Source organism: Pipistrellus kuhlii, unplaced genomic scaffold (assembly GCF_014108245.1).
Source record: "Pipistrellus kuhlii isolate mPipKuh1 unplaced genomic scaffold, mPipKuh1.p scaffold_m20_p_8, whole genome shotgun sequence".
Lineage (NCBI taxonomy): Eukaryota > Metazoa > Chordata > Mammalia > Chiroptera > Vespertilionidae > Pipistrellus > Pipistrellus kuhlii.
In genome coordinates this window covers 44,531,170-44,546,633 of record NW_023425584.1, presented here as the reverse complement: position 1 = coordinate 44,546,633, position 15,464 = coordinate 44,531,170, and the positions used below count along the sequence as shown (strand labels likewise).

Sequence of the window (15,464 nt, the reverse complement as noted above, 5' to 3'; positions counted from 1 at the left end):
CCTCTGAAACAAAAAGCCTCTAGAAACTTGAGGTGGTCCCTTAATGTACGAGGTGGCCCTTAAATGTACCTGTGGTGGTCGCTAACTCCCATTAGTCTGCATTTCTGAGAACCAACCACAAAGGAAGGATGGGTTTGGTGACAGACTTCTGGTTCCAATCCCTCGGTTCTCTAGTCAGGCTCCACATCAGACTCCGTTTGAGCAGGACCTGTGGTTTTTCTCTCCTTTATTCTTGGTGCAGGTAACAACCCAAAGACAGAAGAGACCAACTGCAAAAGCTACAACTGCTTTAGTTGGACCATTTCATTAAGAATGCTTGTGTTTTTACTCATCTCTTTAGTTTGCATTTTGGAAATCCTGTAATACTGGTTTAGAAAATTGTTGCAAGTAAGTCAGTGTTTTTATTTAGAAGTCAATATTTCCTGGTCGTTTTTGTGTCACTTAAAGAGAAATACAAAATGTGACTACATTTTAAAACTTTATGGTGCTTTCCCCTTTCTTGGTTAATCTAGACTTTTGTTGAAAACTCTAGCTTCCCCAGTTTCATAACTACTATCTATATCTCAGAAGTGGACTTTTCTCTATTCTCCAAGGTATCTATAACATCCGCTCTGCCCCTGGCAAGTCAGACTTTCTTATCCTTTGTCAGCCACTCACAAAACGATGCCCTTTCTCTCCTGAAAGGAGGTGTATGTGAATTACCATCTGAAATGAGGGTAGTCTAGAGGCACATCAGGGAAAGGAAATACCCTCGGGCCATTTTTCCAGAATGATGAAGGGAAACATGTCTTCCTTCCTATGTGAGTCCTCTGATTTTTCAGGGAGAAAGACCTCTTAGACTTGGTGTTGAGGGGACTTTATCATTTTCTTTTATACTCGAATTTCTCCATCTGCTAGTTCTGCTCATGTGAGAAGCCCATCTCCCAAATGACTTTTATCCTCCACTGAACTCTTTTAACCTCTCAGCCCCCAGTCACCAAATGACAGCAATGCAATTCCTCTTTCTAATCCCCTAACCATTAACTCTGCTATTAGCCATAATCCCTGATACCTAATGTCAGCTTACATTTCCTGGACAGACAAGCCATTTTCTTTTTGTTTTTTATAAAGGCAGCTTACATCTTCCCTTTAAAGGGTATGGAAACAGCTTTTTATTTTTGTGGAAGAGAAAAGGGTTTTTGGTTTTTTTTTTAACACCCCCTTTTAATTCAGATATAACCAAAAGCAAAATAAAATACATGGACAAGATAGAACGTAGTCTTTGAATTTACCTTACATGTTCATATTTAAAAGGAACATATTTCATTTGCTTTAAAAATGATTTTAAATAAATTAAATTTTGAAAACATTTTTTCTGGTTCACCTCCTTAAAAAAAGGATGGTCTTTCTTTGAATATAATCCAATACCATTGTTTGCAAATAATTATTGCTGCCTTATTGCTTCTACTTTAAAAGTAAAAAAACAATTTAAGTGATTGAATTGGGGCCAGATATTATATAATACAAATTAAACACAATTACAGAAATATCTGAATTCATAACTTAAACTTAAAACAATCAATACTTGACTGTAGGCCCAGATTTCTTATTTTAAATATAATATTCTATTGGTTTTCTGCATTTAGTCCCTGTAACAAGTAGTCCCTTTTCCATGTTTTTCAATTCTTGCTCCTGTCTTCTTCAATGAAAAGCAGATTTTATTTGCAACAAGCTGCATTTGCCAAGGTCAGGACCATAGCTTTGCTCATCTAACCACATGTATCGTGGTTAGTTCATATGTTTTCCCTTTAACTGGCTAAATTTCTCAGGTTGTTTTCCATGTAAATAAATAAATAAATAAATAAATAAATAAATAAATAAAAATGGTCTCTTGGTTTAAGATTTTATTCACTCAACAATCATTAATGGGGATTCCACTAGATAGTAAACTACAGAGAGCAGAAATTTGTGTGTTTTTACTACCTTTTTTTTTTTTTTTTTTCAAAACCCAGAGTTTTTGAAACTGGGGAAAGTATGTGATCTGAAATATGTGTTGAATGATCCAATGTCAATTTCTGAAGGCAGCTCTATTCATATTAATGGGAAGCAAACATAAATACAGTTCTGTCCTCAGGGAGCTTACAGGAGAGAAAAGATACTGGGATAGATCTTTAAAAATGCATATATTGTCACAAGGCTCTGAAGTAGAGGGACAAGGTGCTGTGAGGGTGTAGACCAGAGGGGTCTTCTCTCCTGGAAGACATCTAGGAAGGGCTCCCCCCAAAATGACTTGATTTGAGACCAAAGGATAATTAGTCAATAACTAGAGGAAAAGAAGAGGGAAGAGAGTTGCATCCTGTTTAGTTTTACCTCAGTTCTTTTTCCTCTTACTCTATGTCCCCCATTCATATGTATTATTATAGACTCTTTCTATTTTTCCTGCCAATTTAGTTTGCTATCTACTCGTGGACTTCTGCATAAATCTCAAGTGTATATGGGTATCTTTTTAGGAAACAGCCCAAGCTTACTCTCCTGTTAAAAATGCCAATGATGATTTTTAAAACTAAAAATGAAATATCAAAGAGGAAATTTAATTAGCTTGGAGAATATCTCCTTTTCTACTTATTTACTGTAACTACTGTGTGTATAGGCCAGCTGGTGTTGCTCAGTGGTTGAGTGTTGACCAATGAACCAAGTCGAATATATTATTCATTGATGTGGGTTATGGTGGTTACTACATAGGGGTTTGCTGTATAATTATTTGTCAAACTAAACATATTTTTATGTATTTTCCTATACCCACATTCACACTTAAACGTATACAAAGGAGGCAAAATTGGATGTAAGAATGTGATGTACAATAAAAGGGTAGTACAAACTAAATGTAAACCTAGTTTGAATCTATATAAGTAATGGAAATTCTTTAAAATTTCAACAGAGTTATCTACCTTTGACTGGAATCGAATTCTGGGACCCTTCAGTCCATAAGCCAATGCTCTATCCACTGAACCAAACTGGCTGGGGCCTCAATTTATTTTTTTGGTAATCTGTATAAATGTAACCTGCACTAACGTCATTGAACAGGATCTTTCCATACAATATGCCACTTGCTTAACATGGGCATGAAGACTTTCTCTCTAATAGACTTCAAATACTAGAGCCGCTTTGTTCAGATATTACCATGCCATCTCTTCCAGACATCATATTAACATTCATGCCACTCGTGCATGAGTTCAGAGATAGTTGCCCTGGTTTATTAAGTGTTATTAGAAGCAAAGTCAAAAATTACAGGCCTTTATTACTAACCAGCAGCATTTGCTGTTTCAGCGCCGACTTGGAGATGCAGCCAAGAAAGCAATCAGTAAGCTCCAGGTCAGGACCATCAAGAAGGGCGACAAGGTAACAGCCTCTTTTCTTTTGGGTGAGGGGCTATTTAAACAAGCTCTTGGCTTTACTTGGCCATCAAGGTAGAAGAGAGAGAAGGATGGGAAAGGGGGAATGAATGCTATTAGTTCTCCCATAGGCATCTGTTATCTTACCTGTCTTTATTAAATACTAGAGGCCTGGCACACAGGTAGGGTCCCTAGGCCTGGCCAGCGATCAGGGTCAATCTGTGGGACAACTGGAGGGGCGATCGGGTTGGAGGGGGGAGAGGGACTTGCACCCACCTTAGCTGGCCTGGGGTCTGCAGGATGGGGGCAGCTCCTGCATTGAGCGTCTTCCCCCTGGTGGTCAGTGCATATCATAGCAACCATTGATGTGGTTCCACCATTCAGACAATTTGCATATTAGGCTTTTATTACATAAGATAATTTAAAGCCCTTTATAAAAGGTATACAATAGAACAGCAAAGTAGTTTGGAGAATTTAAAATTAATGTAGGAAGAGCAGATAAAGCCAGGATGAAATTATCAATAGACAAATGCATTACCTAAAATGCCTAACAGAAATGGGTCCCAAATTTAGGTGGGTGCTTTTTAGCAGCCAATGCAAAGAAGGAAATAATATTCCATTTTCAAGAAGTAGCTACCTTATTCCAGTGTCCCACAAGATTAAAAAAAAGATGGTTCCTGTATTAGGACTTGATTCTTTGCAAAGAAGACAATGTTATGTGCTGAACGATGTCCTCCACTACAGTAAATGCAGGAAGCATATTTAGTGTCTCAGAGCAGTGCAGTCCATACGGTGGCCTTTGAGGATCTTTCTTCGCCCAGGAGAAATTTTAAAGCAGTGGGTTACAGACATGGATTTGGGGCTCTTGGGAGCTTGTAAGGGATTCATGACTCAACATGCATTTCAGGTGTTTGTCTTTAGTCTGAATAATTGATTTGTCTCCCTAATTATGTTCTGCTGTTTTTCAACTATATAAAAATTCTATTGACCTTATTATGATAACATTCATTTAAAATCACTACTGAACTGAAAGTATTTTTCCATTACTTTTCCCCCTGAAACAGGGAATAATAAAATAATAAGAATTATTATATAAGTAATATTTTATGGGGAATTAAAGGAGGTTTATATACTTGGGGAAGAAAGAAAGAAGTCAGAAACACTATTTTAGCATTGTGTACATTAGATTCCTGAGGAATGAAAAGATTTAATATTCAGATACTTCTCCATAAATGGTATTTCTCATCTTTGAGTTTTTGCTATGTCACCTCTAATTATAATGAATAGCATTATTAGTAATGGTACATTTAAAAATTATTCCACTTACAGTGGAACCCAGAGACAAAACATGGAGGTTAGAATGAATGGAAACTAAGCCAGTAAATAGTAAATTATTGATTAAGAAAACTGAGCCCAAGACCATTGAAGCCTGCCTCTGAGGCACGGTTCTTTGGCGTGTTTTTTGGGTATCTTTACAAGAGTTGAAACTACAAAAATAGGCTCACGTGTGCTTTCTGTGTTGCAGGAAACAGAGCCTGACTTTGACAACTGTGCAGTCTGTATTGAAGGGTACAAGCCCAGCGATGTGGTCCGGATCTTGCCCTGCCGGTGAGTCACCAGGCTGCCTGCTTTGACTTGGGCGAGTGTGGCGAGTGACCGCGGGCCTCTGGCTCAGACCTGCTAGGCCCATCTGCCCTAACATTTCCATGTCTCACTATCAAACAACCGGAAAGCTCATTCTTTCTGTGTAACTTTTCTCCTGATCCTCTTTGCACCAAAGGAGGTATACCTCTAGGAAGGAGGACCTCATGATACAGTTTGATAGCACGGATCCCACTACTAGATTTCTTTAATAGAAGATTTGTGATACTTAAGTTTACAGTGCTATTTTAATTAAGTGAGTAAAATCTTTCAAATAGTTTATGAATGATCAGCAGCCAGGAAATGGTCAGGATTAAGTAGGAAACCAACCACAGATTCCATTTCCTCTGTTTGTTTTGGGGGGGTTTTGTTTGTTTTGAGGGGGTTGGTTTTTTGTTTTGTTTGTTTGTTTGTTTGTTTTACTAACTGGAACAGAAAGTGACAGTCCTCCCCACCTCCCTCTCCTAGAACCTGTAGGAAAGAGTGCCCGCAAGCGTAACTGGAATAGCTCCCCAGGTGATTCTCACGCAATCCTCATTCCTCTTGCTAATTGATATTTACTGTTAAGGTGTCTGAATTCTTTTTATACAGTTAAAATTAAACACATTTAAATAACTTAATTAAATTATTTTCAAGTTGCCTTAAAAGTTGTCCTCCTGTAATTAAAAGCCTTTCTGCATCTGCTCAAGTATTCTGAAAATAAAATTAAATTCTGCCTTGAAGAAATGGTCTTAACTTGAAAAGACTGGCTTTAAAGAGCCTTAAAGTATTCACATACATAAAGTAGAAAAATACACAAAGATAGGAAACACCCAAAGATACAACACAATCCATTTACTCATAAAACAATGCATCTTTAAAAGCTATTCATTAGAAATACAAAAGAAATAAAATATGCCTTTGGCGGAATTGGTTCAATAATCTGAAAATGACAAAGAAGTGACAGAGAGAAAAAATCACACCCAGGATATTCAAATAAATGCAGAAAGCCTCGAGGGGAATGAATGGATTGTACCTGAAATGCTTTTAGGCCAGTTGATCATTAGGAAACCACGCCTGGGGAGGTGCACCCTGGTGGCCCCAGCCAAGGCCTTTGGTGGGATTCTTCTCATTGGTGTATAGATGCCTGGTTGTCTCTAAGATGAAATAGTACAGTGGGCACATAAAGACGCGGTAGTTTCCGTCACATGAGGGTGCTATACATAAATTCTCTCTCTAAACATTATATGTGGCGTTTACCAGGTGACTTCTAGAAACTCTGGCAAAGAGTAGCAGTATGTGAACCTCAGAGAGCCTCTCAGCATAGCATCTTTTCATCTCTGCAGATTTTACTCGGGATTTTATATATCCTGATAGTTATAAGTAAGGAAAGTGCTTTTCTTTATTTTATTTCTTTGGAGACTGTTTAGAACCCTGTCAGGCTGCTCTGAATTAAAATAATAATAATAATAATAATAATAATAATAATAATAATATTCAAAGCAGCCCAGCCAGGATTGGCTCAGTGATTGAGCAATCGATCTAATATGAACCAGGAGGTCATGGTTCAATTCCTGGTCAGGGCACATGCCCAGGTTTCAGGCTCAATCCCCAGTGCAGGGGGAGGGGGAGGGGGAGGGCAGACGGCAGCCAATCAATGATTCTCTCTCATCATTGATATTTCTCTCTCTTTCTCCCTCTCCCTTCTTCTCTGAAATCAATTTAAAAATATATTTTTTAAAAATATCTAAAGCAAATTAAATAGCAACTTTTTCCTGAATCGCCAAAGAACTTTACAAATGTAATTTAAAAAATATGTTAGTGGGGTGAGGACGTGTGCGAGGGGGAGGGGGGGGTGTTGGAGTGGCTGGGGTGAGGTCAATGCGGGGAAAAGGAAACATATGTAATGTTTTAAACACTAAAGAATTAAAAAAGAAAATCTGTTTTAAAAACTTGGTGCAGCATTACTTCAGCCCTGTAATTCATACAGTGTAAAACACCTTGTGCTTTTAGAGCTCTGGCATAGGTATGTATGTTCTATGTTACTACTTACAGTTGCTAGAGTCTGCGTAATAGCCTAGTCATAGATGTACCACCGTTCACTTCACCATGCCCCTGTGTGTAACAGCTGGCTGATTGCAATTTGTAATTATAACAAATTACATGGCTTTAGCAGCATTTAGAGTTTCATAATATATCAAGCCAAATCTCCTTCTACTCTAAAATATTATGGGAATATTAACCAAGAAAAAATAGCATTTTAATATTTATCACAAAAACAAAACCAAAACTTTATAAACTTCCTTTTTTTTTTTTTTTTTTTTTTTGAAACTTTCATTTTATGTATATTAGCCCTTGCCCTAGGCTGGTTCAATTTGGCCTCAAGCTTTCCCTTTTTATATCTTTATTTGGTTCTCAGCTTATTCCTTGATTCTTTTTGCTTCGAGCTCTTTACTGTTCATTTGCTTTTATTTCCTTATTGTAGGCCCTCCTTTAAATAGTGAACTTCATTGAGCATTCCCAAATACAGATTATACTTATGACCGTTTGATCTTAGACTCCGCCACATGTATTCCCTCTTTGAAGAGCTCATACATTTTTTTTCTATGCTGGCTGACTTTAAAATCAAGATATTTGTATGCCTGTTGCTGGGTTCTGCCAGGCAGTTTGCAGTAATGGATGTTATTCAACAAAGGCACTGGCATTTGCTTTTTGCTAGGTAATTTCCTCTGGGGTATTATTAAGCGTTTGTTCCTATGAACTTCATAGACTCTCCCATTATTTCCAGGCTGACTCATACGCAGAATTCTTTGCATCTCCTTGGAGTAAAAATTGTTTCCAAAAATGTTCCAGTTTACTGTCTTCCTCCTCTGATACTCTTTTCCGTGGCCTCCTCACCCCTGACACGCTGGATATATCTTTGTCCTGTTGTTACTGGGTAGGGTGTCTTTCCGTATCACTCAGGAATGGAAGCTCTTGTACCACCATATTTTCAAAATCATTCTCTTGTTTGTTTCTTTCCTTTGTCTCTTTCGGAGACCCTTGCATGCATGCGTAAGGAACTAATAATGATTTCCCTCCTATTTGTTGTCATGGTAATGATTAAAGTCATGCACAGACATACCTACCAGCTCCAAGATGTGAGTTTTAACAATAGACCTATGCTATTCAGAATCAATTCTTGCTTTTACAAGTGTTATCTTAAGTTAAAAACTCTTTTAAAATACTTTATGAATGATCATGAAAGGATCGATCACCAGAATATGATCAGAAATGAGTAGGAAGTCAAAGGCAGATTCCATTTCCCTTCATCTTCTTCCAAACCAAAACCGAATGTGACAGCACCACCAAAACTTTGGGAATCTAGGAGAGGGTGCCAGCATTGTGAGTGCTGTGTTTTTAATTGAGGCTTGACTTTTGTTAACAGGAGAAAATGTCAATGAAGGGATTTAGATTTTGATACAAAAATCTAATTTATCTAACAAGTGATTGGTTTTCACATATTCAATTCAAAACCTGATAAGTAATAATAATGATACGTGTTTCTACTGTTGTTGTTGTTGTTGTTGTTACAGTGTAATGTGACGTTACTCTTATCATCATTATTGGAACTATTACTATTACTATTCCTAGTACAATGGTTACATCATTATGACCTTCGATTGTTTCCTGTCTTTCTACAGTAGTCTTCTTACTAAGCTTTCTGCTCCTACTCCTGCTCCTTAATTATTCATTCTGATAAGTCTATTTTTAATTATCTGGCTATAGACTAGATTGACTCCAATTACTCTTCAGCAAATACAATTTTAAATTCATCAAATGTATCAGTATTAGGACCAAAAAATTAGTTGAAAGGAGATTAAATGAAATTTACTTCAGTCCTTCCATTTCTTTAAATTCTACTTCTGCAACAAGGGATATTCATAGAAAACTAAAGATGTGCATTATTAACTATTGGCTCCTTACAAGGGGGATTGAGTTGGCTAGTGCAATGGCCATTGCCTTCATCCTGGATCTCTGTATGAATCACCCTTGGGAATCCTGCCAAGTGTGCCTTAGTATTTTATACTCTTCTCCATGGGGACTCGCCACAGCAGTTCATGTATGGGGTAACTACATTTCTCCCAAGCAAGGGAATGTTTTTATATTGTGGATACTGGATGGTGATACTACCCAGATTTCTCTCTGTGCTTGCTGATGGGAAACTAAAAGCCCGGTTTGTGGCCCACACACATAGTCAAAAGCTATCTTTGCAGCCTCATCCCTGACTCTGCTTTATGCCTGCATTCTTGGTTTTCTTTCTTCTTTTACTTTTATGACATCTTCTGGGATATCTGTATCTCCTAAGTCTTCTTCAGTCTTTTCTAGAATAAACATTTTCCATGTCTTTACAACTTTGTCAACATAGTTTTTAATCCTGTATAATAAAGAGCTAATATGCTAATTAGGCCAAATAGCAGAATGACCTTCCAAAGGAAGCCAGAGTGGCTGCAAGGGTCGAGGCAGCCAGGGCTACCAGGGGCTACCCTTGCACGAATTTCGTGCATCAGGCCTCTAGTTGTTTTATAACATCCCATTTAGCATAATCTATTTGATTATTTTTGAACATTTCATTTGCCCCCCCTTCATCCCTCACCACACATACACACTTTTTTGCTGTTAAAAATAGGCTATCATAAATAGCTATGTGTGTAGACCTTAGCTCACATGTTGGCATATTTCTTTCTTTTTTTTTTTTTTTTTTTTAGGTTAGGTATTCAAATAACCTAATTGTTTTTCATAAAGTTTTACTGATAGGGTTTTCCAGCCAGTCAGAGCTAAGAAGACTATTCCAAGCGAAGACAACTCATGGTAACCAGGAATTGTTAGCTCATAATGCCCGTCAGAATGGTGGAGGAGCAGGCTGGTTCAGATCACTTAGGACCTGAATGCCCAGCCAAGGAGCCTGGGCTGTAGGCAGCTGCTGGGGGCCCTCTGAGGGGTTTAGCTTGTGTCACATGCACAGCACGCTGACACCATGTGCAACATCATATGGCTTGAAGGGATGTGACTGGAATTGGGAGACCAGCTAAGAGACTGTTAATCTAAAAATAAAAGGCCAAAGTGAAAGGCAAGAATCATTTATTTGCATTTAAAAGAATAATTATTCTGGAAATACTGATTTATGCAGAAACCGAAATAGTGACCCAAAGAAGAAAAAAAAGTTAAATGCTCTTTGAGTAAAAAGTGCATTCTTGAGAATTATCAGTCCTACATTCTTAATGCTATAGGATTAGTACAGGATGGTTATTAGTCAGATGTCAGGTGGTCTTGATGATGGATACCAGGTGGTCTGGAACATGGGAACCTCTGGATGAGACAGGTGTGGTCTCATCCAGTGGTCTGGAAAATGGATGTCTATGTGAGCCCTGCAGGGGGTAATCAGGTGACCTGGATATGTGAGTTCTGCAGGGGGCAATTAGAGTGTTATCTGCAGGTCCAGATGTAGATCCAGGCATCAACAAAGGACTGGGAAATTCAAACAAGTATAATAAGTTCCTAGGATAGTGAGAACAGGAATTGAGTTTTTCCTCATACCACAACTTTCATAATGTTAATAATCTTAGCAGCTCGGTTAGAGTGAACTCCACTTTTTTATTCCCTGTCTTCACTCTTCCCTTAAGACTATTGTAACACTGAGGCAGGAAGTGCTAGAGGCCTGAGTAGGACCCTTGGCACTGGGGATGTAGAGAAAAGGATCTTGTCAGGAGAGACTCAGAGGAAAATCCAGCATGAGTCCTCTTTTGGAATAGTTGAAAGTGGCTGCCTATATCGGTTGGTGACTGGTAGATGCATCTGTTTATGTTTAAAACATGCTCTTAGAGATCAACCAAAGGACTTGTATGCATGCATATGAGCATAACCAATGGACATAGACACCAGGGCATAAGCTCTGGGGATGGGGAGTGGGGAGGGCAATGGGGGAATAGGACACATATATAATATTGATACCTTAATCAATAAAGAAAATAAAAATTAAAAAAACATATCCTCAGGTGAGGATTAAATAATTAAATAGATAATGTTACTTACATTTAAAAACACACACACACATGCTCATATCTTTTTCATTCAGATTCTAAGCAATAGAAGAAATCCAGCAGCTGGTACACTATTGCTTCAAAACATAACAGAAAAACAGATTTAAGCACTAAAACAGAGTTCTTTTATCACTTAAAACATGTGAGGACCAACTCTGGCTTATCTTTTGGTGACTTCTTCTGAGTTATTCATCCCCAGAACAACCCCTGTACCTGGGTCTTTGAGGCACACTTCCATTTTGGGTAGATACTCGTTCGATTTTGTGCTACCCTTCCTCTTTCTCTTCTCTCCATTTTAGGAACAAGGCTTAATTTCAGTTGTATCCGTTTAAGAGCTCTTTTAGTAATGCAGGGCATGCAAGCTATAATACTGTTGGTTTTTTTTCTTTTAAACTTAAGCCTACATTTTACAAATATCTGAACATGACTAATGGGATTCCTGCTGTAAGAGATGAAATAGAGATTTAAACACAGTAATATGCCAGAATAAAAATCAAAACAGAATAAGTGGTTACCGTTAAAGTGCAGTATAAATTAACCATCAGAGGACAAGTGAAGCTTGTAGGTGCCAATTGGGGACATAGATACCCTAACTGGCACAGAAATTCCTAATGACATTTCAATATCTGACTCAGATAGCACCTAAAAGTGATAGGCCTGGAGATTTGGAAAAATAATTTTTTTAGGACAAAGCCCAATTTTGGTCTTCTAGTTTCTTTGAAGGTCTGTTAGCTACCATGTGTCTACAATTGACAAAGACATTCATAAATCATCCCTGTCCATCTAACCACTCAGACAGATAGCTATTTTTCTTTTTCAGTTGATGTGAACGACATATATTTTTAACATGAACCTGGTTATTCATTGACTCCTCAAATGCAAGCACCCGTTAACTCTTGTCCCCAAAGACAGGTGACATTTTCTTCCACCAGAGAAGTAGCTCTGGGAGACATTTATTGTAGTAGAAAGGACCTGGCAAACAGTAAAGGGATCCATTTGTAGAACTTTCTGAACAAGCACTTATGGTAAGACGTGCCTGCCAAGGCCCAGCCTCGTTAAAATCAAGTTAATGAGATGTACTGAGCTAATGTAGGTGAGTGCACAGCAGTACACCAATGAGCAACTGGTGTCCGATGGGCCCCCTGAAAGGCTGTTTGTTCAGTGTCTCCGGGAGCATTTCCGTGTGCTCAGGGGTGCTTCCAACAAACCCACCTGGGCAGTCTGTAGCTTCACCTGTCTTACCTGAAACTGAAGTGGGATCCATGTCTTGGGTCCTTTCATGATAACCCAAGGTGACTTCTCAGTTGGATGCTGATATTCACCTGGAAACTTTCCTTTTTGGGGGCGGGGGACACGAGACTCTCCTTGCCAGACATGGCATGATCATTATAAAGAACATAACATAAAGAAGAATTATAATCTGATATAAAAATGGGAATCATTTTGACATATGATAATTCAAAACTTCACAGTCAAGTTTTACTGAAAGCACTAAAGATAAACACTAGCCCCATAGCTGTTTTTCCCAGGGACCAGTGTGATTTTTAGATGAGTCAAATGAACTGAATGTCTTTATGGGGAGAAAATTCCAACCTCTTTATGAGTAAAAGAAATTTACAAAATGCTGAAATGTGATCAGGATTCCAACAATGAGTCCTATAACTCGTGAAGTGGAAAATAAAGGGGCGCTTTCTAGCCAGGCAGCAATGGTCTGTCCTGACTTCACCCTGCATGCCTGTGACATATCTTGATGAGGAACAGGTTTTTTTCCAAGTTCCTTTTTTTGAAAACAGTGATAAATGTTGGCTGGTTTTCATAAGGTTGACTCACTCTTTCAAGCCTATGTTATGCGAGTTAGATTATTGGGCATTCTGCTTATATAGAGGTGTGATTTTTGAAATAACTTTCAGGGTTTTGTGGCTAATACATTTTTAACATAGAGAAAAGTATAAAGATGTAAACAAAAAAAATAATCTCACTATGAGAAAGAAATTATTATTAGTATTGGTCTATTTCATTTTTTATAATGCATTGTATAAATACTATATATGTTGTTATGCATTGTGTATTGGTAAATATATAGCATGTATTTGTCAAACATTGTAGAGTCAGAACATTAACACAATTTTTATTCTACTTTCTTATTTAACATTAAAAAGTAAGCATTTAAAAAAAAAAAAAAAAAGTAAGCATTTTCACCCAGCTGGCGTGGCTTAGTGGTTGAGCATTGAGATCTATGAACCAGGAGGTTACAATTCGATTCCTGGTCAGGGCACATGCCTGGGGTTGCCGGCTCAGTCCCCAGTGTGGGGCATGCAGAAGGCAGCCAATCAATGATTCTCTCTCATTGTTGATGTTTCTATCTTTCTTTCTCTCTCCCTTCCTCTCTGAAATCAATAAAAATATATATTTTTTAAAGTAAGCATTTTCTATAATTAGAAATTATTTTAAAATATCTTAGTGGTTGCAGAGTAGCCCATTATTGGGGTTTAGTTAACTGCACTCCTATTGTTCAGCATTTAAATTACTTCCAGTTTTCATCATTATAAAAATATTACCTTAATTGTTTTTATATATTTTTCCTATGTATAATATCCCCTAAGATACATTGCTAAAAGTGAACTTACTGGGTCAAAAAACAATTTTTTAATATATTTTATTGATTTTTTAAAATATATTTTTATTGATTTTAAAGAGGAAAGGATAAGGATAGAGAGATAGAAGCATCAATGATGAGAGAGAATCAATGATTGGTTGCCTCCTGCACACCCCCCTACACTGGGGATCAAGCCCACAACCCAGGCATGTGCCCTTGGCTGGAATCAACCTGGGACCCTTCAGTCCACAGGCCAATGCTCTATCTACTGAGCCAAACCGGCTAGGGCAATATATATTATTGATTTTTTACAGAGAGTAAGGGAGAGGGATAGAGAGTTAGAAACATCGATCAGCTGCTTCCTGCACACCTCCTACTGGAAATGTGTCCGAAACCAAGGTACATGCCCTTGACTAGAATCGAGCCTGGGACCTTTCAGTCCACAGGTCAACGCTCTATCCACTGAGCCAAACCAGTTAAGGCCAAAAATGACTTTAAAGGACCTTTGTAAGTTTTGTCCAATTGCTTTCCTGAAAGATAGTAAAGGTTTACACTCCACTGAATGTGATGTGAGGATGCTTATATTAGTGTCACTTTGGAACTTTGAACTTGAACCATTTTAAACATCTTTCTCATTTGATAGGCAAGTATAAAGGTAGCACTAGTTCTTGTTCTTGTTCTTTTTCTTTTTTTAAGGAACTGCCATGAATATTCAGAACCAATGGCGCATATATATATATATATATATATATATATATATATATATTCTAGAGAGAGGAAGGGAGAAGGATAGAGAGAAACCTCCATGAGAGAGAAACATCTATTTACACACTCCCTACTGGGGATGGAGCCTGAAACCCAGGCTTGTGCCCTGACCTGCAATCAAACCGTGACCTCCTGGTTCATGGGCCAATGCTCAACCACTGAGCCACACCAGCCAGGCAAGGTAGCACTAGTTTTAATTACCATGTTTTTTTTTATTTTTTTGAGATATTACTATTGACTAACAAGCTCTTCATATATCTAATCTAAATTGTCATTATCTATAAGATGCTTACCAATTTTAAAGGTGTTAAAATGGAGATGGGAAATGGGAAGGCCTAGAATTGATAAAATGTGATATTCACTACATATTTTAAATTTTTTATTTTGATATTTTCAGTAAATAGTGCTTTTTCTTTTTTAAATATTCTACTTTGTTTTGATAATGCTTTTTGATTAACACTAAAAAAAGATAAAATATATGAATTTTATCCTTGTTCATTTTTATTTCTTCCTCTCTATGCTTCCCTATCAAGAAATAAAAAATAAAAAAAACATTGGTTAACTACATTTTTTTAAATGTATCAGAAATTTATGTTGGTGTGAAGCATTCCACTTAAAACCATTATTTAAAAGACGCATACTTTCCGGAATATAACTTAACATACTCTGCCAAATTAAAAGTTATGTAATGTGGTAGGAGTTTAAAATGGCACAACTGCTTTGGAAATTCAACAGTTTCTACTAAAGTTAAACACATCTTACCCATCTATCCTAGCAGGCCCACTCCTGGATATGTACCCAGGAAAAATGAATGCTACATTCACAGAAAGCCTTGTACAAGAGTTGTCCTAGCACATTTCTCATAATAGCCGAAAAGGAAATCAACCCAAGTGTCTAACAACAGAAAAATGAATAAACAAATCGGGGTACATACACACAATGGAATATCACTCAACATTAAAAAAACAATGTTTATTAGTAAGTATACATTAAAGCACACATGAATCTGAAAACACTATGTTGAACAAAAGA

General features: G+C 37.5%; 1 protein-coding gene across 1 annotated transcript in view; it reads left to right on the top strand.

Annotated features, from left to right (window-relative positions):
- RNF150 (ring finger protein 150) overlaps positions 1 to 15,464 on the top strand; it is a 156,531-nt gene that overhangs the window by 95,231 nt on the left and 45,836 nt on the right. The window contains exons 3-4 of the mRNA XM_036423736.2: positions 3,307 to 3,378; positions 4,897 to 4,979. Coding sequence (XP_036279629.1) covers positions 3,307 to 3,378; positions 4,897 to 4,979 — 155 coding nt within the window. The remainder of the gene's footprint in view (positions 1 to 3,306; positions 3,379 to 4,896; positions 4,980 to 15,464) is intronic.